Source organism: Colobus angolensis, unplaced genomic scaffold, assembly GCF_000951035.1.
Source record: "Colobus angolensis palliatus isolate OR3802 unplaced genomic scaffold, Cang.pa_1.0 Scaffold214, whole genome shotgun sequence".
NCBI lineage: Eukaryota > Metazoa > Chordata > Mammalia > Primates > Cercopithecidae > Colobus > Colobus angolensis.
The window spans coordinates 4,155,357-4,180,182 of record NW_012115311.1 but is presented as its reverse complement, the minus strand read 5'-3'; the positions used below and the strand labels follow the sequence as shown (position 1 = coordinate 4,180,182).

The window sequence follows — 24,826 nt, the reverse complement described above, 5'->3', positions numbered from 1 at the left end:
CTCTGTTTTGGTACCAGTACCATGCTGTTTTGGTTACTGTAGCCTTGTAGTATAATTTGAAGTCAGGTAGTGTGACGCCTCCAGCTTTGTCCTTTTGACTTAGGATTTAAATAGGATATTGATTTCCTACCAGACTCTTTTGCTTTGAAGATAGGGGAAATAAAGAAATGAAAGCTCTGAGACTCCTGAGAGATGAGCAGGATATACAGTAGGTAGAGAGGATGGCTTCTGGTTCTGGGAAGCCATAATAGAATAAGGAAATGGCAGAGTGGACAGTGAGGAGAGGAGAAAGATGGGAAAACATTGAAATACATTTCATGGGATGTCATGAATGCAAGGACTTATTGAAGGTAAATTTCTGCACGCAAAGTGCTATGTTTAAAAACTGTCCAGGCAAGTTTGATAATCAGACACATTTGGGAGCCATTGTCTTCTCTACCTGAGAGAGTCAAGGAAATCTACAGAAGCTTGAAGTCACAGATGAAACCTTAATCGATAATTTTAAGTAGTGCTCAACCTTGATTGCACATTCGAATTATCTGGAGAGTTTGAAACTTAAAAAGTTTCAAAGATGTGGTGAACATCCCAGATGTTCTGATTTAACTAGTTTGAAAGTGGGACATGTGCAGCAATGTAGTGTTTACAAACTTCCCAGGTGATGCTAATATGATCCAGATGAAACCCATTGCAATAGATGAACAAAGAAATAGGGCCGACCTCAACAGATGCCTGATATAAATGCCTAGAAGGAGAAATACTGCAACAATGTTATTAATGTTCCCACTTGGCTGAAATACAGACTCTAAGCAGTGATAGTGGGCATTAAGAAAGGTAAAACTGAAAAATTTAGGCAGAATCTACATAAGACGGCTGTGGCAGTTGGACTTTATGTGATAGACACTACAATGCTTAACACAGAACTCTTGTGATTAGATTTACAGTGACCCAAACTGAGGGTTTCCCTGGTCTTGGGATTTTCAATTGTATAACTGGGAAAGTTTTTCCTAGATCTGCCTTTCCAAAAAATATAATAAAACAAAAAACCTTTAGTAGTGTTGTGAGTAATGTTTTGGAGGAGGTTAATATTAGAGGCAAAATGTTCAACTGGAGAAGCAAAATGTGAAAACAAATAATAAAAGGAAAAATCAACATTTCTAATGAAGGAATGTTTCTACCATACAAAAGGGAGAACAATAACTAATTTTAACCGGGGTATAATTTAAGGGAAGGTTTTTCAGAGAAAGTGGTATTTGAGGGGACATTGGAGGACATGAATCTTTTCAAAGCAGTTTAAACATAGAAGAAGCATAAGGGAAAAGGACATGGTAATTGAATCTCATTCAGATAACCCAGTGTGTTAAACAAGAAAACCAAAGTAAGGAAAAGGCTTTACCAACTTTACTTACATAAATGACTCAGCTATGAAGGGAAACACCATAAGGACTCTGGTGTTTTCTCTCATGTTTCTCCCAGTAGTCTCTTTGCTCTCCTTCTCTAAGAGTTATTTGATGTCCATGAGAAAAAGTCTCCATAGCATGACATTTTTTTTTTTTTTTTTTGAGATGGAGTCTCGCTCTGTTGCTTAGTCTGGAGTGCAGTGGCGTGACCTCGGCTCACTGCAACCTCTGCCTCCTGGGTTCAAGCAATTTTCCTGTCTCAGCCTCCCGAGTAACTGGGATTAAAGGCACCCACCACCATGCCCAGCTAATTTTTGTATTTTTAGTAGAGACGGGGTTTCACTTTGTTGGCCAAGTTGCTCTCAAACTCCTGACCTCATGATCTGCCTGCCTTGGCCTCCCAAAGTGCTGGGATTACAGGTGTGAGCCACTGCACCTGGCCAGCATGAGATTTTCAAACTTATTTTTAAAAAATTTTCATAGCATGAGATATTTTCCTCCAAATTATATATACTCTGGTATGTCAGCTACAGGCATAACAAAATATGAACGGTATATTTTACACATCCCAGATTAAACAAGAGTGAAAAAGGAGAAAAACGAAAGACTAAGACAGTCAATGGTTAAATGGTCAGCTATGCTGTCAAATTTGTAGCAAGTGCAAAGGTCTAGCATGGCTGCTGACCAGACACCAAAATCCACTGGATCTAGGAGGAGAGAATCATTGTTTCCCAACACCAACCCAAGGTCCTTATGAGACAGCAAAGATGCAACATTATCATTAACTTAGCTGTGTGACTTTTCTAAAGATGGGTAGGGTACAACCTTGAAGGTTAGTAATTTCAAATCAAAAACTACGTAGAGAGAGATGTTACTGTCCCTCAACTACTAACAGAAGCACAAAATGACATCTTGCTATAGATCTCAGATATGTAGATATCAGGTAGAAAAAGAACATGAGTGGTATTTTTAATTTGTTTGTTGGTTGATTTTTAATACGAAGTTCATATTGTAGTAAGATTGGATTTAAATGATTCTTTATTGCCTTTTTCAAATAAAATTTGAGTTAAAAACCTGTTGGCTTGATAAACTTATCAGAAAAGAGTTTATAAAATAAAGGCCACGATATGCAGACAAGTGTGGTTCTAGGCAGTTTTAAGAAAACACAGTCTGCAGTGTCTGCTCTATTTGTTATTTAACTGGGTTAGCACTCTTGCGATGCACCCCACCTCTCACCCAAGGTGTCCCTTGGTTGTGTTAAGACTACACCCTACGTGTTTCCTGTGTCCCCAGATTCTCCCCCACCTCCCCTGTCTCCTGACAGCAGTCTTGTTTCTCGCTTCCATATCAAGGGGTTTGAAATAAATCAAGAAACAGAACCAAGAATCTTGAGATTAAGAGAGCTTTAAAGAGCTGTAATTCTGGAACATTTCAAATCAATTTAGTTTACCATGCCATGGATAGTGTCTGATTGACATGAATCTCTTCATATTTTCTCCATTTCCCCAACACTGGATAAATAGCAGGTTAGGAGGTCATGAGCAGAGGGCTGTTCAAATGTTGATTTTTCTCCTTCTTCAACAATCCCATTAATGTATAGGACAAAATCCAGATTAGTTCCAAAGTTTAAGCCAATGTTGCAAAGCTGCTGAAACACCTTCATGAAAGGGAAAGACAATGTATATATATATATGTATATGTGTACATATGTATGTATATGTGTATATATGTATATATACACACACATATATATACATATATATATCTTATACTATTTACTGTGTAGAGATTACTTTTCACTTAAATTTCAAAAGCTATAGAGAGTTTGAATTGTAATGTTTTTAGACAGAATAACATATTTCCTTGCTTTTTATTGTTATTCAACATCTAGGCTACTCTGCCTCTTAATTAGTTACTTCACAATATTGTGAATCGTGTACTTAAAACTAGGGAAGGTCTTTGCTGTAGCAAATAGTTAAGAAGTGCATTAAGCTTCCCATTCACCTTTAGTAACCTTACAAATATTAGGCAAGAGGAATGACTACATGAAAGTAATTTTAACTGCCACAGACTCTGCATCTGCAAAAATCATGCCAGAAACCAAAGGACAAGTTCTTTGTCTAAGACATGTCCTCAGTCATACCTCGCCTTTATGTTACACTCAGAGGAAGAATCAGTTTTAAGGGTATGACTACATGCTTTTGGTTTCCAGCTTCCTTTGATATTATTCATTTAGATGATTGACATTGGGATGGGGGTGCTTGGTCAAGGGAGCAACCTTAAACCTTAAACCTGTCCCATCGCAGAATGGTACTTGAAAGATTTTTGTTTGACACAGAAACATAAAAGTGGAGTAAGAAAGAAAGGAAAAGCAGGCTTCACACTCTTTGAAGAAATCAAGTCCTTCATCACAATGTGAAAACAAAGAAAACTTCACGTTGAAATGCAAACCTTTCGTTACAGGGGAGCTGAGTCATAAAATAAATTCATGTGCTCAACGAAACTAGGCTAGTAGCTTCAGTTTTCTCAGGTTTACCCAGTGTTCGGCAGGATGATGTCTGGGTGGAGGCAATACGGTGTGATGGTTAGAGCAAAGTTTTTGTAGTTAAGATCTGGATTTGCAATCTGGCCCCAATATATAGCAGAGTAACACATTATATAACCCTCTGTGACTCTGATTTTTTCATGAAAAAACCAACAACAAATAGTTCATACTTCAGAAGTGTATTTGGAGGTTTAATATAATAAACCATGTAAACAACTTAACCCAGTTGCTAAAATACATTCATTTGAATTGACACAACATGTTTGTTCTACTAATATACGATCAATACAATTACAGCATCATTAGCCTAGAATTAATAGAAATAATAAAATTCTTCTTTCTATGATGCTGCTGCTTATAAAGAATATATAAAGTGAAAATGTAAAAATATCTATGGCATGCAATTAACACAGAGCTTTCCCTTTGGATGAGATTAGAGAAGCACCAGAACAAGTCTGCAATCAAATCCTGGCAACATTAATTGTTTTAATATGTTGACTCATAAGGAAACTGTTATTAGGAGATTAACCTAAACAGTGCAATTTATTCAGGCAGGGAACCATCCAGATCTAAGAGCACCTGTGACTTCATTCAGGTGCATTCATCACCTAGCACCTTCTGTGTGTCAGGGGCTACAGTATGACTGGTGAGTAAGATGGATGTGTTCCTGACACCGCCTAGAGGAGGACATGGAAAAGTAATAACACAATGCAATATAGGGTGTGTATAATGAGGACATTTATCCAAGAGAGTCTACGGAGGGATTTGCTTCATAGAATGCTCCCGGGGTGAGACAAGACGTGAGATGATCTTTAAAGAGTGTGCAGGACTTAGCTATGTGCATGAAGGTTAATGAGAATGCATTCCAAATCCTGAGAGATGGACTAAAGACAAACCTCAGACTTGTATAGACCAAATCAAGGAAAACGTTTGGTAAGAAAGATATGAAGCAAGACATGCTAAAGCAGAGTTTTCTTTAAGGCACATGATCTTACTAGAAAACCTTTAATATTTGAATTTAATAATTTCTGAATAACCTAAGAATACATGCTGTAAAACACAACTTATGATTTTAAAAGGTATATATGAAAGTCAAATGTTATTCTTGGATTTTTTTTAATTATGCTATCAGTTATCCAGTGTTGCTTTGCTTTGGGAAAATCATCAATCTGAGAAAAATATGCTCCTTGATAGTAAATGCAAGATACTCCAGAACAACTGTGTAAGAATTTCATTTTCATTTTTTTCTCCATTGAAATCTCAAAACATTTTGAAAGGAAAAAAATACCATACAATGTCTTTTAAAATTGTATCTTTTGGGGAGAATTGCTTGAACCCAGGAGTTTGAGATCAGCCTGGGCAACATAGCAAGACACCATATCTGCAAGAAAATTATGTTTTAAAAAATAGCAGTAATTCTTATTTTTTTGTTACATGCTAGACGTTTTTTGCTATCTTTTATCTTGTGTTATTAGGCTCTATCACCCTTCCATAACTTCATATTAGCAAGAATACAAACATCTTGAGAGAAGTGTTAGAAATGATCAAATGTCTTCCATTGCTTTGCTTCTTACATACTGAAGATGGGATTAGAGTTATGGCTTTTTCATAGGTTTTGACATGAATGCACTTTTTATATTTATAACATATACAGAAGAACATAAGCAAAGAAAACATGTTCGGAAAGGAAGAACATTTTTAGTGGTTCAGGAACAAATGAAGAACATATATTCAATGTTTTATTGTCTCTCCTAATAGACTATAAGTTGTATGAGAGCAGAGACCTGACACCAGGGAATCCCAAGTGCTCCATGCATTGCCTGGAATGTGTTCTGTGAAATATATGTTGAAAGAGTTATTAAGGAAATTAACGCATGACCAAAGTGTATTAAATGCTTTTTAGTTAAAAATATAAATATAAATATGCAAGAAATTCAAATTACAATTTCTATCTCGAACAACTCTTTGACAGGAATTTGGCAGCGCCAGTTAATGCAGTATCATTGACAGCATTCTGTTATGAGGATATGGTAAAGGAGTTTATGAGTATTTTGTTCTCAGGCTTTCACAAAATTTATTGTGGCCAAAGACGACATTAAATCAGCTCTGATGGTATGATCAAAATGAGTGCAGGCAAAAAATAAATCTGAGTTCATTCACTGGCTGCAGAGAGACCTAAAGAGCAACAGGTGAGCAGAGCAGGCCACTTCTGTGTTTTCTGTTTTCATTTCATGAATTGCACATCTTGGGAACTTTATTCCATTTAACGTTTGTAGGATAATGTTAACACTGAACAGCTATGGCATAAGAGAAAATCTTTGCAATCATCGTGTCGATTCTTTAAACCCCTTCTCCAAAGAAAAATTAAAGAAAGCAAAGCATACTACTGTGCTAATATGGATCTTTAAGAAGATTTAGGCCACATCAATATCTCAATATCGTTCAAGTCTAAAGCCTATAATGACTTCTTATCTTCCCATTTACCGCTTTGAACATCTTTCATCCATATATCTTGTCGTTGTGCAGTAAAATTATTCTAGTTCATTTAAAATGTTAGGTCTCTGAGTCTAAAACATAAAAACCTAAGAAAATGAGTTAATACTGCTGACATGGACTCAAAATAGCAAAGGTGATTTTAGAGTTAGAGGGAACGGGCACAAAAGAAGCTGTTCACTTCACTATTAAGGAAAAAGTTCATTTCACCTTGTTTCTGGCTCCATAACAACCAGATCAGCTTCACTAATCACATAACTAGAGGAAAAAATTGAGAAAGCAAATTCAGATATCTTGAGCCTTGAGTATTTAGTGAGTAGCAACAGACAAAGCAGCCAGGGCTTACATGGAATCATCAAGGCCAAATTCAAGAGAAACTGAGTACATTTTACAATTCAGAAGTCTTTTACTTTTTCTCTTTCGTTTTTCATCTTACATAGCATTTCCAAGCATTGTTCTGGAATGGAAAATTGCTATCATTCAAGGGTGAACAGAGAACCAATATTTTCTTCAGATAGAAGTAAACAGTCTTTTGAGAACTCACTCGAACACAAAGCAATTATGCTGTATGATTAAGGGTAAGAGGTACGAGATTATGTTATTTAATACAGCATTTTTCATTTATGGACATTTTACCATAAATTTATTACTCCCTTGCAATGAACTTATTTGCTTTCTTATTCCTGACAAATCAAAAAACTGAGCAAGACATGAGAAAAGTTTTAATACTTACATCTGCTATTGTACTAAAGTATTTTATTTTATTAGGAATTTATAATAATGTATTTATTGATATAAATAAAACAATACTATATAATTTACTAAGAGTCTTCACACATCCACATATTTCACACTTCCTAAAAGCCTATGAGGAATATGTTGTCTATGTATACAGCTGTCCCCAAGCACCTGTGCGGGATTGGTTCCAGGACCTCATGCAGATACCAAAATCCATGGCTGCTCTAGCCCTGCAGCAGTTGGCCCTACAGGACCCATAGATAGGAAAAAATCAGCCTTCCATATCTGAAGGTGCCACATCCTATGAATGTTGCACTTTCTATCCATATGTGATTGAACCCAAGGATGCAGAACCTGCTGATACAGAGGGCTGATTATATATATATATATATTAAATCCATTAAGCAGGTGAGAATACTGAAGCTTAAGGAAATCTGTCTGTGACCCTCTAAAGTTACAAGACTTATAAATAACAGAGCCAGAAATCTCAGTCTGGACATACTAAAATTCATTAGCTTTTCCATCATACCATACTCGATGTGTATATTTTAACACAGAGGCCAAAAACATCAATTATTAAACCATTTATTACCACTCTTCAATGTGATTCATAATTATTAATCCAGCAGACAAGAAATGTCATCCCCTTACAGCTGAATAGAAAATGCTCTAAAACTCAAAACTAATTTTGTGAGTAGCAGTGTGCTTCACTGTGTGTGGTTACATTCTATGGCATTTTGATGGATCAAGTCTGGCAACACTCACCTCTTTTTGACGGTACTTAATGGCCAATTTTAGTCTTGCAAGATCATTTCCACTTTGTTCTTCTATGAGACTATTGTCATCTCGGTAATTAAGAATGATTTCCAGTTCTCTGGAACTTCTTGTCTGATCCAGTAGGTCCTTAGCAAATTGTTTGCACTGCCGTGACAGCTCTTCATACTCCGACTTGAATTCATTTTCCACCTTGCTCAGTTCCTGAAGCTCCCAACTTAACTGAAAGGCTGTGAGAAAAGGATCTTCGCTTGACAGAGCAATGAGAGAGGGACTGGCCAAGGCCTTGTAGATGTTGAGTCTGGAGCGGGAGTGACGGAGGCTGTCCACATCTGAACTGGACACGCATTCCACACAGTTACAGCGGACCTCGTGGGGTCGAGGCACTGAGACTCCTTTCTGAACCAAGAGTTTTATTATCTCATAATTGTTTGTATGGGCTGCCAAAATGATTGGTGTAATGTCCGGAGTGAATTCAGAGAACTGCTTATCAAGGAGTATAGGAGGCACCTAAAAAAAAAAAAAAAAAGGCAGAGGTGATGAATATTTATTCACTTGTTCAAGCCCATGAATTTCATATACCATGCTACAGCAATATGGAACAGGGTTCATACGCCTGTGGCCAGTTTTTCTTTTTGCAGGAGAGATATGGCCTTTTCCCCTACAAAAGATGAGACAAAATTGGAAAAAAAAACTTTCCAATATGATACATTATTCTTTTCTTAATCTGAGTTATGACATTTTACAGCATTTTAAAATAGGTGGTTATGGAAACGCTTTACTTGATGAAAGTCTTTCTTTCTTTTAAATAAGCCCAACTTGTTTTCTGGCTGACAACCTTTGCTTTGCTTTCTCAGAGACGTTGACGTCCTAAATAATCAAGAAATACACTCAAAAACAGCTAATGATTTGTTTTAAACCCAAGCTCTTTCTCTGCAGTAGAAGTCCTTTAATTCCTCAATTAGGTCTTGTCTTTTGTTTGTTTTTACTATGTTTTAGCTTCTGCTTTCCTATCATTCAGCCTAGTGACTAAATGTGGCAATACAAATAAGCGGGCTGGCCTCATGCTTCCTCTTTTCATCTGTGCTTTTCGGGTATATTTTCCAGATGACAAGAGGTGCTCCATAGCTAGCATTACTGTTTTATTAGAAATAAGCCAAGCATTGAGTCAAGTCAGCAGTGCGAATTCCACTGAGTCAGGTCACCAATGTGTTTATGCACGACTTCCTTTGGGTTATACTCTAGGGATGGTAATGATGAAAATAATAATAGCCACTATTTAGTAAGCATCTGCTAGGTACATTAACCCTCACCCTTTATTATTCACATTTTATGGATGTAGTTCCTCAGTGAGTAAGTGGAAGGCCTGCAATTTGACCTGCGATTTCCATATACTTTAAAGACCTTATATAATAAACACAGATTCACCTGTCTGACACCCAAGCCTGAGTGAATTGAACTGCACTATGTTGCTTTAGCACTTTTAGTTTTTTATTTTTGCTGGCACAAAGCCATAGAGGCATTTATAAAAAGTAAATGCTACATAAGGGCAGTTAAACAGGCATGGCAGACAAAATGATGATGCACATCACATTGAAATATGCTGCTGGAAAAATGAAGGAAACCACAAAAGGATCAGAGGAAAACGATGTGGAGAAAAACGACACTCATGATGACACTTCACTAATGCTACTTTTAAATATAGGTACATTTTTATATGTGGATAATTACATACATTTTAAAGTCATCTGGCCATATAGGATATCCCTTGGTTTCACCAGAAACACTAAAGATAATAGGAATGAAATGATCTGTTTAAAATTTCCTTTACAGAGGTATGCAATTATTTAATAGTGAAGATGGTAATAAACACTTTTTGAAATGTGCTTGTGAATACTAGGGTGACCACACTGCCTGTTAAGATAGTGTTTCACATTTGTGCACTTTGAGGCCACTGTGAAGGTAAATAAAGATTCCTTGGTCACAAGCACTGCAATCTCGTGTCAGTAAATCTGATAACCAAGATGGCTCCTGAGTGATTACGGTTTGTCAAGTGGATGCAGTGTGCATCTGCCTCACAAAGTGAGAATTCACGTCCCAGGTAAGACCGAGTGGGACAACTCGAGATTTCATCGTGCTGTTCAGAATGGTACAAAATTTACAACTTATGTATTATTTCTGGAATTTTCAATTTAATATTTTTGGACCACAGTTGAGTGTTGGTAACTGAAACTGATGAAAGCAAAACTTTGGATATGAGGGGACTACTGTACTTTTAGTGTTTTCTGTGGCAGACAATGAGGGAAGACAAAACAATGTAACTAAATAATTTCCTACATTAGATGTATATTTAAGTGACAGATGTAATTTGCAGGTAATTTCTGGATTCAGTACAATTTCATCTTGTATTTCTATGCTTTTTAAGCTGTTAAGAATTTAAAATATATTAACCATAAAATATATCTTTGTAGAATATTGCAGAAAATTCTATTTTAAAAATAAGTATAATATATCCATACTGAATAGCACACATTTTTTTTCAAAAAATAACAGTGTAAAAGTATTAAAGAGAGATATAGTAAGTTTATTAAAATATGTGAGAATATACCAAGAATAAATCTGCTGTTTGAGTTTTAATACTCAATAAACCATTGCATATTTCAATTTTTAAAAATATGAGAACATTTATAACTATAAACATATCTAATTTTTATCCCTTATAAGAAACTTCACTTTTGAAAATGATTTTTGAGTGGAACTATTCTATAGATCCACTCTTAAGAATTGATTGGTCAGTAATGATATGGTTTGGCTTTGGGTCCCCACCCAAATCCCATCTTGAATTGTACCCCTCATGTATAGAGGGATATAATTGGTGAGCAGTGATTGGATCATGGGGACGACTTCTCCCATGCTGTTCTTGTAATAGAGAGTTCTCACAAGATCTGCCTGTTTGATAAGTGGTACTTCCCCCTTCTTTCTCTCACTCTCTCCTACTGCCATGTAAGATGTGCCTTGCTTCCCTTTTGCCTTCTGCCATGATTATCAGTTTCTTGAGGGCTCCCCAGCCATATGGAACTATGAGTTAATTAAACCTCTTTCCTTTATAAATTACCCAGTCTCAGGTAGTATCTTTACAGAAGTGTGAAAATGGACTAATATAGTAAAAAACTATTTTGAAATTATATAATTATAATTATTTTAGAGCTTACTCTTATCCTAAAATATATTCTAAATTTAACATTATATGTTGTCTTTACCACTAATTGCCTGGCACCCAGCTGGTCATAGAGTGTTAGACATCAGGAACTGATTGTCTTAGCTGGACTCCACGGGGACTCTGCTGGGACCCTGACTCAGCCAGGCAGGCAAAATATTAATGTTTATCTAGGTCTCAGGAGACAGGTTTGCATTCTCTCCGATTGCATGAAGACAACAAAAACTGAACAAAAGTGTTTTAAGAAAATAATTGCCTGTTATGGAGTACTAACTACATGCCTGCATCAATTATTACACGGTTTTTGAAAGCCTGAGGTTTTATTATTCTCTCATCACTTCTTCATTTATTATATTGCATTCTTCTACATATGAAAGTTCTCCCTCTTCTCCTTTTTGTTGTTGGATATTGCTGTGACCCCATGAATTCTTTCTTTTATTTAATATATTATGATTCATTGCTGTCACTATTCATTTTATGCTTGTTATTAAAGTATAACATACATATACTAAAATGCATAAATATTAATATACAGCTTGATGACTTTTAAAAATCTGAACATGCTTAGGTAACACAACCCAGATTAAAACCTAGAAGAGTACCTGCACCTCACAAGCCTCCCACTTGTTACTCTTCTCAGTTATTACTTTTCTCAGATATACTCACAGATTTAATGGTTATCAGTATAAGTTACTTCCACACACTTTTTAAATTTTATATAAATAGAATCACAAAATATGTGCTCTTTATGTCTAGCTTTCTTTGTTCAACTTTAGTTCTTTGAAATATATTCCTCTTATTAGTAGCAAAAACTGTTTTTTCAATTCTGCAAAATACTTCAATTTCTATTTTATTTCATTTCATTGTTGATGACATTTTCATGGTTTGCAGGCTGGGGCCATTAAGAATATTGCTCTTATGCACATTTTATTTCTGGTTTGAAAATGAGAGGAAAATGTACGTGTATGTTGATCCTGTATATTGGAATGGAATTTTCTTGTCACACAGTTTTCTTAAGTGCTTACACCAACTTGTCCGGCCACCGCAATTATGCTTGGTTTTATTTATTATATTTATGCCATATACAAATAATTTCTTATTTATTATAAAAAATGAGTGTTGAATTTTGTCTAATGCCTTTCCTGTTTCAATGGATATAATCATATAATTGTCCTCCTTAGTCCTAAAAGTATGGCGAATTATATTAACGCATTTCTGAATATTGAAACATTCTGGCCTGAAATTTTTCCCACATGGTCAAATGCATAATGTTTTTACTTTGGCAATTTTTAAAAAAATTTTAAATTATTTTTGTATTTTAAGTTCTGGAGTACATGTGCAGAAGTGCAGGTTTGTTACATAGGTATACATGTGCCATGGTGGTTTGCTGCACCCGTCAACCCGCCATCTACGTTATGTATTTTTCCTAATGCTGTCCTTCCCCTAGTCCCCCACCCCTTGAGAGGCCCCAGTGTGTGATGTTCCCCTCCCTGTGTCCACGTGCTCTCATTGTTCAACTCCCAATTATGAGAGATATTTTGGAATCGATTTTCTTAAGTGAGATGGATTTCTAATCTTCACTGTGCTGTCTTTATCAAGTTTTGGTATCAATGTGAAGTTTTCTTCATTAAAAGAATAAGAATGCTTTCCTCCTGAATGTAGTCTACTAGTAGCCTCCACCTGCTAACTGGTCCAGGTTCTTCCTCAGTTTTAAAACACAGGAACGATGGAGGACCAAGCAGAGTTGATGGACGGGGCCCAGCTATTTCCACCCAGCATAGGACATGGCTCATTAGACAGCCGTATCCTCTGGAGCTCCTGTTTACAATGGCAGGAACATTCGTCAGCTCTACATCATGACTTCCGCTTCTCAATCCTGCTTCCTTTGCTTTTAATTTCAAAGATGCTATTCGAAATATATACAAATGTAGGAAAATGTACATTTTATTTTTGCTTTGAAAATGAGAAAAGAAAGAGAGAGAAGGGTCTGATAAAAGACTTCATGGTTAACCAGCTAACAGAATAGAAGCTTTAATAAAGGAAAGGGGAACCCTATGGTTACTATAAAATTATTAATACAAGATGTAAACCATCCTAAAGAAAAAGATGGGTCTTTGGGATCTTCAATTCTTTCCCTCCACTACTCCAAATGTGGTTTTTCTAATATAGCAACCTCTTCAGGCAATTCCCTTTCTTAAAATGTTTTATAATTACTTTGATTGATCCAATAATTTATTCATATATTGAATCAACAAATATTTACTGAGTCTATTGTCTGGCACTGCATTAGATGTAAAGAATTAAGAAAACTGAAGATAAAGCAGTTCAAATCCTCACAGAGATGACTGTCGTATTTGACAGAAAAGTGGAACACAGATTTCCTGTATCTCCCAAGCAAACTGAATCAAATGTTTATTTACTTCAAATCCAACATCGTGGTAGGTATCAAGAGAAATACACAGAAAAATAAGAAATGAGTACATGCAGTGTCACATCAGATGATAACCAAATTTTAATCTGAAACTTTCAGTTCTGAAAATTTGCCAAGTACTTTCCAAAATCTCAGGGTAGTTTTTCTGCTTTATATGTATATATATCTTTTATTGGACTGGCAGAGTTAGAATACAAGGGTAACTGCAGAAATCTGCTATAAGCCTTAGAACATAACAATTATTCACTAAATACAGTTTTTTTGTTCGGTGCTAACAAGAGTACGGTACTGCGCAACATTTTACTTTCCTTAGCAAGAAGTGAACAATTGACATACTTGGAGCAGAAAACTGCAGATGCAAACTGCTCTTTTGGAAGTGTTAGAACATTCAGGCTGCCATTCTTTTTCTACTTGGCAAAGTGCCTAGCACATAGGTGGTGTTCCATAGATGACATATCGACTTATTCTGCACACAGGTGACTGCCATTTCCGTAGGGTGAAGCCACTAAATCAGATTTCCAAGCCTTCCAATTGGAAACTCAGTCAATCTCAGACGACAAGGAAGGGCAGATCACAGAGAGTGAAACAATGCAAACTAAAGTGACCCCCTCAAGATTTTGCTCTCAGGAATGAATATCTCTCTAGAAAGACCAAAACACCACTTCTGTCCCCCTCCCCCTCCCAGACCCTTTTTCTTTGCTAAGTTTTCCTGGCTCTCCTTTCAAAATGTCCTAACGTTACAGCCCTTCATTTGTACACAAATGGTCTTTGGGGTATATAGAGACTTAAATTCCCCAGTCCTTTTCCCTAGGTGGCTGGCACATTTAGCTTATTTCAGATGTTATGTCCCAGGATTGCAGATTTGCAGGTGCTCAAACAAAAAAGAAAATAAAGAAAATAACTTCACTAAATCTTATAACAATAAATCAGGTCACTTTAATGCCTTTCAATTAATTAACAAATAATTACTATACATGAGCACTGCACAAGGCAATGTGCTGGTGGCAAAAATGTGTTTTGCCCTCTAGAAACATAATGGAAAATTCCTCTCTCCCTAAACACACACACACACACACAGTGTAATAATACTATAGAAATGATTTTTTTTTTTTTTGAGATGGAGTCTCGCTCTGTCGCCCAGGCTGGAAGTCTAAAATATAAGTCATTTGACCTCAGAAACATTTAGAAAACCCAGAAAATGGGCTTGCGGCCCCTTCGTCATGCTTCGTTCTCAATACAGTCTATTTTCTATCTCAATCCCTCTCCTTTGCTTTATTCAGTGTCTCCCATATGTACTCTTCCTTTTTCCTTTCGTGGTTCCATTGTTACAAGTGAAGAGCACATTTTTCTAACACATAAAGTAAATAGGCCATTGTAGGCACTCAGTAACCATTACTTTTCTTCTTAAATTTATAAAGTTTTCCATCTAGCATATTTAAGGACATAACCCTGCAGATGAAAATCACACTGTGTTTTATTTATTTTGCTGAAGTAAAATCTATAGACAAAAAGGCATTACACCCAGGAAAACGTTTTTGCATTAAATGATATACTCACATTACTAAGAAGCAAACCACATACTTTAAACAAACTGCTTTTTAAAAATAAATTCCAAGTTATTGAATCACATATTTCAGTCAGCAATCTATAACAATAGTAGAAGAGGCAATTAAAAGAGGATCCTGAAATTAAACCAAATAAATCCCCCTGTTTTTTATATTGCATAACTAACCATAAGGTTTCTTTGGCTTTTATTCTGTCCAAACTTTATAAATTTATCTGTTCAACTTTTTTTCCCTCAATTTTACTGCAAGATTAGTTACATTAATAACTGTATTATTTTGATAACATACAGCATTAAATATTATTGGCGTATACAAGCAATCCATTAACTTAACTTATAACTGATTGCTATTCTTAAAAGGTATCTACATATTTCACCCTGAAGTGACTCAACTCAATCTGAAGCACCTATTTTAAAATACAGAGTCTGAGGTTTTACCCAAACGTATTAACTTTTGCCATTAAAAGTAACGGCAAATACGTCATAGAAATTTATCTGTCACTAAAATATACATGTTTGAACCATTATTAATACTGAAGTCAAAATTTTTGGAGAGAAATTCATTCTGAAGTGACATTCATACAATTTAAGGGTATTCAATCTATTAAATTCAGTTTTTACAAAATAGGTTATATTGAGTAAAAACAGTTTACTGACATAATACTCTTTGGTGTACCCTAGAGTTTAAGAATAAATGGATACATATACTAACCTGGCTCTTAAAAAAAAAAAAAAAAGAAATAGGATCTCACTCTGTGGCCCAGGCTGAACTGTAGTGGCATAAACACCAATCACCTCTTTCCTGGGCTCAAACAATCCTTTCCCCTCAGCCTCCCAAGTAATTGGGACTACAGGCATAGCACCACCATACCTAGATAATTTTTTATTTTTTGCAGAGACAGAGTCTCACTATATTGCCCAGGCTGGTCTCAAACTCCTAGGCTCAAGTGATCCCCCTCCTCTCAGCCTCCCAAGTAGCTGGACCACAGGCACAGCACCACCATGCCTGGATCATATTTTTGTAGGGACAGCATCTCACTATATTGTCCAGGCTGGTCTTAAACTCCTAGGCTCAAGTGATCCTCCTACCTCAGCCTCCCAATGTGCTGGGATTACAGGCATGCACTCACTTGGCTCTATTTTTAATTAGCTATACAATCCTGTGAAAGTCTCTTAAAGATATTAAGGGGCATTTTTTATATGCAAAGGAATATCTCTTGTAACATGAAATTTCTGTGACTCAAATGCCTTTTTAAAGTTCTAGATGATAGTAAAATAATAGAAACTTTATGAAAAAGGTGTTTCTTTTTTCAAGGGCTTCAATAAAAATGTGCTAAATTATTTAGTTGCCCCTTGTGTTTAGGATCATTGTTTTACTCTAATATATCAAAAGCAACACTTAAAAAAAACCCTCAGGATAATAAGTATAAAATTTATCTCTTTCATACACAGAGACTGATTTCTAATTCAAATCAACACAAGAAATTTCAACTTAAAGTTATATTTAAAATTTTATATAGTTATATTTAAAAATTTATTTGACAACAGTAATTTTGAACCTAAATTTATATACATATGTGTGTATATGTATGTGCGTGTGTGTGCACACACATACATATATACACATGAGCACAAACTACTTGCACAAAAGCAAGTGGATGTCATATGAATGAAGAAATCAACAGATGAATGCATGGATGGACAGGTGGATGAATAAGTTAGGTTACAATCTTATCGAAACAAAGTCAAAAGTATTATTTTAGGCTCAAACTTCTGCCTTGAAAGACTAAACAGAATTCAAATTTGCACTTACACAGACATAAAATTCTTTCTTAGTCTCAGCCTAGGACTAATAATTTACCACAATGTTCATGACAACTGGTGGATAAGAGCAAAGACTCTTGTGCTTTTTACTTCTTCAGTGTGGTTGCAACTTTAAATACACTATATATACATACATATATATATATATATATATATTTTTTTTTTTTTTTTTTCTGAGATGGAGTCTTGCTCTGTCGCCCAGGCTGGAGTGTAATGGCGTGATCTCAGTTCACTGCAACCTTCGCCTCCCAGGTTCAATCAATTCTCCTGCCTCAGCCTCCCAAGTAGCTGGGATTACAGGCATGCACCACCACACCTGGCTAACTTTTTTGGATTTTTAGCAGAGATGGGGTTTTACCATGTTGGCCATGAACTCGGGTGATCCACCCGCCTTGGCCTCCCGAAGTGCTGGGATTACAGGTGTGAACCACTGTGACTGGCCTAAATACACTAATAGTTTGATTTGATGTCTGATGAAACATTGATCCAGAAAATAGTTATAATAAACAGCTTGAAAGAAATTTGGCACAGTTACATACATATGGCTCTAAATCAGGAGTTTTAAATTTTTGTGTGCCATGGACTTCTTTGGAGATCTGAAGCAGCCTGTGGACCCTAATTCAGAAAGAACACTATTTCTAAACAAAATCCATAGTATTATACATAAAAATATATTTAAATATATTTACAATATATTGAAAAGCAAATATGCAATGCGGTAACATATGTGCCTATTAGTTCATTAAGTAAAAAGTTATACTGGAAGATACTTAGACTACTTTTGAAATAATAAACATATGGGTATATCAGATATATAGTGTAATAGTGATATGATAGGAAAATATCTATTGGAAAATATATTGACAAAGACACAGGCACGGCTAGTGAAACTGATTTTTGGCCTACATTCATAATTGAAGGAAATTACATGAAATTTACTAAAACTAAAGATATATTCTTTCTCATCTTCGTTCACAGATATCTTTGAATTCTGTTTAGCACATCCCTAAGTTAAGAAGCTCTTAAGTCTAAGTAAATTAGACTTGGAAGACACGTACAATTTTTAACTGGAAAGCACCAAGCAGATAGTCTTTTTGTAGGAGAAGTAACTGGAAAATTAGGAAGACTTTCTGGAAAGGAAGGTACGATATTTGAAATTTTTTTAAAATTACATTTATATTTATTAAAAAAACAGAATATTTTATTATCATGGATGTCTTAGAGTATCAAGTTGAAGAAATAAATCACAACACACACACACACACACACACACACACAAATATTTACTTCATGCAGAAAAGTTCTGGAGATTTGGGGAAAGATGCAGAAGATCTAAAATGTAAATAAAAGTTACTGAAAGATAAAGAACACCTAGAGAAAAGTCAAAAGTGAGGCATAAACAACCAGACAAATTTCTTATTCTAAGCAAATGATGAGTCTGTGCACTGATAGTATTTCCAGGTATTTGGTTAAAGTAATGATAACAATTATGTACAATTAAATATATTCTGGTGAAATCCCAAATGAGTGGGTAGGGTTCAAGGTTGGAAAATTTTAAAAAAATAGCAGTTTATTTTACTGAGTCTCTTAGGTACAACATAGATCTTCCTTAATTTACTTGACATATGGGCCTCTATATTTCAGTTAGGGGTAATTTGCCTGTTCACGTACGTTACTGACTTTTGGCTTCCATATTATTTTAAAATCATTGTATATATTACTACTTTTATTTGTTGCAGTTTTCTGCTTTAGTTTTGTATTTTGGATGAGCAATAAACAAAAGTCTTGGTTGCTAACAAAGTAAGAAATCCTATTCTACATCAACAAAGATCAAACAAAAATTAAAATAAAATGTAAAATTATCTGGTAAGGACATCACTAAAATAATTGTTAGTATGTTGAATCCAACAGTGTATCAAAGGGATAAAGTAGAGCTTATTTCAAAAATGCAAATTATTTTTATAATTATATTTTTAGCTATCATTCATTATGGTAAATAATATTTTTCAGTGTGATGATATTGTATGTGAAACAGTGTTTGAAGAATTTCGTCACTATTCCTAGAAATGATAAGGATTATTTACCAAAAACCAGTAGCAAAATGCACAATAAAGAATGAAAACTTTTTTCATTAAAATTAGAAATAAGACGGAAATGTTTATTCTCACTATCTTACTCATCATTATTTTGGACTTTCTACATAATGCAATAAGATTAGAAAATAAAATATTAAGAAACAAGACAACCTGTTCCTGTTTGGCGGATTACATGGTCATATATTTTGAAAAACTCAGAGATTTCAAGTTTAGAAGTATTAATAAAGCTTAATTCGACATGCACATGCTGTACAAAAATCTATACTTTTCTTAATATTAGTAATACAACTTAATAACAGAACTGATTGCATACAGAATGATAAAAGTTGGACATTATTAAGTGTCAATGGACATAATAAGTGTGAATAGATTATAGAAAAAATAAAACCTTATTAGGGCATAAAATAAAATCAGAAATATAGGAAAATCATTCTGTTTGTGGAATGAAGACCTCATATCAGAGTTATGTTGTTTTTTTATAATAAACATATGCATTTAGTACCATTCCATTAGAATATTTTTGGTTATATTGTTTTATTTAGAACTTGATAAAATTGTTATATTAATTGATATGAAGGAATATATATCCAAGAATGGCTAAAAAATATGAAATTGAGACTATAATCCAAGAATATAGTGAGAGATGTGAATCACTTGAACAGAATTTTGACCAGAATTACTTTTGTTTATATATTTAAAGTTTATATGTGAAAAGTGAAATTTTTATTTATTTGGAAAAGCAGTTCATTTACTAACTGGCACTAAAACAATATTCTATCCAAGCAAAGTTAGGCTATTCATCTCGTGTCATAACAACAAATTTGAGATGGGGTAAATATTTAAATGTAAAAAACAAAAAGCAACACAATTTTAGAAGAGTGATTGTCTGCCCTGAGATTGAGAGCTCTTAGAGCAAGACTGTAAACACAGAATGAAGAACCACATATTTTGTTACACAATTATTGAGTGGAATGGCCAAAGATACAATACATACATAAAGTAAAAAATAAGCTGATAAACTACAATAAAATGCATTTGCAACATATGAAACATACTTAATATCACACACAGAAAAAAATGTAAACCAAAAAACATCTTATAAGCAATACAATGGACAAAGAAACAGTTATAAGCAGATATTTTACAGAAGAAAATCAAAGGGCTAGAAATATAAGAAATGATGATTTTTCTCAATAGTCAAGGAAAAACAACTAAAAACAATAATGAAATACAAATATTTGTCCATCATGTGGTCACGTTTGAAAAGCGATGGAGACAGGCTCCCCCATTCATTGAAAGCTAGAGGGATAAAATTTTATAGCTTTATGGGAGAGTATGCAGCGTTTATACAAATCTTGAGAAGTCTTACCTCAGGGACTGCTTCCTACAGAAAAGCAGGGACAATGAGAATATTTCTTTATATTTGTTTCATCACTTTGTGTCCTGATAGAAATTTGGACATCACTTCCATGTTTTTCAAAAGAGAAAAGTTTGAACAAATTGTACAAACATATTCTTCTGTGAAATATTATGATGACATTGAATATTTGAATTAGCAGGAATGTTGTATGTATCATTCCAGAGAGATGCTCCTGAAGTTTCATTCTGTCATGCTGGAGAGTTGTAGAATAATTATTTATATAAAGGTTCCTTATTTTAGGCTCTTTAAACACCAGTTGAGAATCTACTTTCTATCAGACATTGTCCTTAGTATTATCTCTATCTGAACAACTTTATTTGATGTGCAAAATCCTTTATAATTAGTTCAATCTCTATATTAAAATCTACTGTGCACTACACCTCAGTATGCTTCCTATGGTTTGAGCATTTCACCATCAAACTTTCCATACAGCTTTTTAAATTGGTGTTTGCCTTTTCCCTCTCACTTATCCAATCTGTCACTCAGAACCCATCTTAGTATTATAATTTTTATGACGTCCTTTTGTAAAATTGAACTGTCAATGGGCTGCTTTTTTTGTCTTTAATGGAGGAAGGGGGAAAGGGAAGGTATTATAACTTTCCTACAAGTCAAGAGGAACCCATTTTCAGAAAAGGAGTTTCTAAGAATAGTTCGGAGGATGAGTGCATACTCCACAATTGCAGATTCCCTTATTTCCATCGAAGGCTCTTATTACAAAGTACACCTAACTTCACCCAAACTTTAGCACAAGTCCATGGCCCACGGGCTGTATGTGGCCCAGGACAGCTTTGAATGCAGCCCAACACAAATTTGCAAACTTTCTTAAAACGTTATGAGATTTTTTTTTGCAATGAAAAATAATCTCATCAGCTATTGTTAGTGTTAGTGTATTTTATATGTGGCCCAAGACATTCCTCTTCTAAAGTGATCCTAGGAAGTCAAAAAATTAGATACCCTGCTTTAGTTAGTGATGCATCCAGTATAAGTAAGGATAACTTAATATCAATAACTACTTTTACTTTTTGTAAAGCAAACATTCATTTGAAATTGCACAGACTACTCTTTACTGGAAGCCCATTTTCAGTCTACTTTGAATTAAAAATACCAGCAAAGACTTACAGTGTTGATTTGAAAAGGTATATAGGGCACATAGTAAATACAATCCTATGATTGAATGACAGATTTATCTTAGAAAAAGGATATGCATTGATACAAATGAACAAGGATCTGGCTAAAACTACTTCAATTAATTGATGTTGTAAGTGCAAATATACTTGGAGTCTAATGATAATAAGATAAGCAATAGCTAACCTGTATGAAACACTTGCCATGTGCCATGCCCTGTGTGGGGAGCTTGTTAAACCTCATCTCAGTCAATCCTCAAAATAATGTTTACATGTACTATTATTGTTATCCTCTTTATACGAAAGAGAATGACAGGCCTCAGAGAAGTTCAGTAACTTGCTCGTGGTCATACAGAAATCCATGCAACCTGATTCCAGAGTCTAAATTCTTCATCAATAGATGATATGTCTTCTAGGTAAGGCACTTGCAAATTGTGGGAACAACTCAGGTAACAAGAATAGGAAAATGTTCATTAAATCCTGCCTCAACCATTTCTAGCTGTGACGAAGCCAGTTAACTTCCCCACATTTCTATTTTCTCATTTCCAAATGTGGGCATTTGTTCAAGATATTTCTCATTAAGGAATAAGAACAGAAGAAGCATATATCAAAGCCTTCTCAAAGTTAATTCCCATAGGGCTGTGGTGAAGATTAAATGTGAAAGAATGTTGTAATCTATAAATCACTAAATAACATGGAGGTACTAGTGTTATGTGACAGTCCTGGGATTGTTAGGACCAAGACCAGAAAACTGTCTTGTTCAGTTTGACCAGATTCATTTGTTTCTCCTCACATAAACACAGTCCCAATTATAGTGCTTGATTCATCCGAAAGGTAGAACAATAATTTCCTTGTGGGCCAATTTTGTAAGGTAGATGTCAAGGTTTACGATGCATACTTTTTGTTGCTGAAAATTTAAGCTGTGTATTTCCTGAAATGGCATCTGCTTCTTTATTGTGTACTGCTATATATCTATCAGGAATAATAATTAAATACTTTTTTGTATTATAAGTAAATACTGGAGAAATATATTACAACTCTTAAGGAGACATCAAACAAATAGCAACTTTAAATCACCACCAAGTTGGACTAGGATGAATCACTAAAGGAACTTTAGGGTTATTATCACTAACTCTTAGATTGTTTAGTTCACAGACTTCACTTTTTAAAAACTATATAATATATACATGTATATATGACACTGAAGGGGAATCTACTAAATGACATTTAAGTAAATGTTAAGTTTGTTGAAAATTTGAACTGTCTGACATTTTGAAATTTAGAGATGGAGAAGATGAGGAAGGACCAGTAAAAGATATTGAGAAAATAGATGGTGAAGTAGGCGAAACATAAGGAGAGTGTGAAATCCTGAAGTACTAAGGCATATATTGAGGCAAGTTGGTAGCTATGGTGGTAGAAGCATTTGGAAGTTTTCCCATGACTGATGCTATTTTCTTAGTAAAATAGAAAACAAGACTTCACCTGAGGAAGAGGAGAAGAGAATTGGGGAACTTGTTGAAGAAAAGAGAGAGAGAGAGAAAAATGAATGAATCCTCTAGGCAAGTGGGAGGGTACCCAGGAAAAGTAATAAGATTGCTGAGCACCACTGAGCACCCGCTTGAAATTAGTGGTCATGACTTTAGCGTGAAACTAGCTCAAATGGTTATATGCTTTCCTTAGCCCTCTCTGGCCACCTGAGTACAAGCATACAATAGGCAGAGATTGGACTAAACCAAAAATGTAATTTTACCAGATAATATTACAAAACGAGTGAGGCAAACTTGTCTTCAATAATACAAGGATGAATCATTGAATTTTAAATCAGGGAAGTAACATCACAAGGGATGAGGGTCAAAACATATTAGAGTATGCATGGGTACTAGATAGCATGAGCAGAGAAGAAATTGTGATGTTGGGGTAGAATAGTTCATGATAATACCAAGTCCAAGGGTGGCCGTAGTAGGAGGTGACTAACTCAAGATGGAGTTGAAGATAAATATCTGGGAAAAAGAAAAGTAGGTTAAGGACGCCAGCGTAATTCTAGCACTGTCCAGGTGTACAGTCAGAGAATCTGGATAACACCATTGTTGAGGAGCGTGACAGTAAATCTGAGGCTAAAATCTCCAAACAATGAGATTCCATAGAATATTATTATTGGGGCGGAGACATTAAAAGGAAGCAACAGTTGAGTACGAACAAGGACCAGTGGTGTGACGGATGACTGCTAGGGAGACTCAGAGCTCAACTAGAAATGAAGGGGCTTTCCATAAAGTTTTCTATTTTACCTCTTGAAACTCCTGCACAATTTTGGGTTAGACAATTCAAATGTTTGTTACTGTTGAAATACTCTCTTTTTGTAAGTATATATTATATATTTTTTCTATATATATTTGTATATAATTTTTAAATTACAATTTCCTGATGCTAGTGTTCATAATATACAGACCAACTTTGATAAGTGTCTAAAATGCATTTGAATTTTATATATTAATATTTTATGCTATGACTTTCATAAACTTTCATATTGGTTACAATAATTTATCTGTAGATGATGTTTTGTTTTTATGAAGACTAATTATCTGAACACATCTTTTAACTTTTTCAGTCTTCGTATCTTTTTTGTTTGTTTGTTTTTGTTCAAACCAGGGCCTCCAGTAGAATTGCATAAAAAGTAATAATGAGAAAGCTCATTTTACTGATATTAACATGAATGTTTGTAATATTTCACTATTCAGAATGATGTAAACTGTAGATTTTTTGTTAGATTCTCTTAATCAAGTTAAGGAATATCTTTTGTCTATTCCATTCTTGGTTTGCAAAAGTTTTTTTGTTTGGTTTTGTTTTCTCCTATCATTGATAGCTACAAATTTTATCAAATGCTTTTTTTTCTTTTTTTTGCATCTACTGAGAATCTTGTGTTTCTTTCACCTTTATCTGTTAAGGCAGTGAAATACATTACTACATTTTTCTAATTCTTGCTTAATATTTTTACACTTATATTTTTGAGTGAGATGAGCATATTTTTTCTTTCTCATGTTGTTCTCTTCAGGCTTTGATAGCAAGGTATACTTATAAAATTATAAATATTTGTGAAAGATTGAAATAGTAAGTTCCTTGAATGGTAGGGCTTATCTGATTTTTTAATGATGTCTTAAATATATTAATCTTTTTGATCTATCATATTTATTTCGAATATTTTAGCC

At 34.6% G+C, this 24,826-nt stretch overlaps 1 protein-coding gene across 5 annotated transcripts in view; it reads right to left on the bottom strand.

The window, feature by feature from the left end:
• The window catches only part of TRPC4 (transient receptor potential cation channel, subfamily C, member 4), a 211,042-nt gene that overhangs the window by 102,411 nt on the left and 83,805 nt on the right, over window positions 1-24,826 (bottom strand). For 4 of the 5 annotated variants that reach the window (XM_011942992.1, XM_011942991.1, XM_011942993.1 and 1 more), the window contains exon 3: window positions 7,939-8,457. The exons of the other annotated variant lie outside the window; for it this stretch is intronic. In XM_011942992.1, the coding sequence (XP_011798382.1) occupies window positions 7,939-8,457 (519 nt within the window). The remainder of the gene's footprint in view (window positions 1-7,938; window positions 8,458-24,826) is intronic. 5 annotated transcript variants of the gene reach the window in all.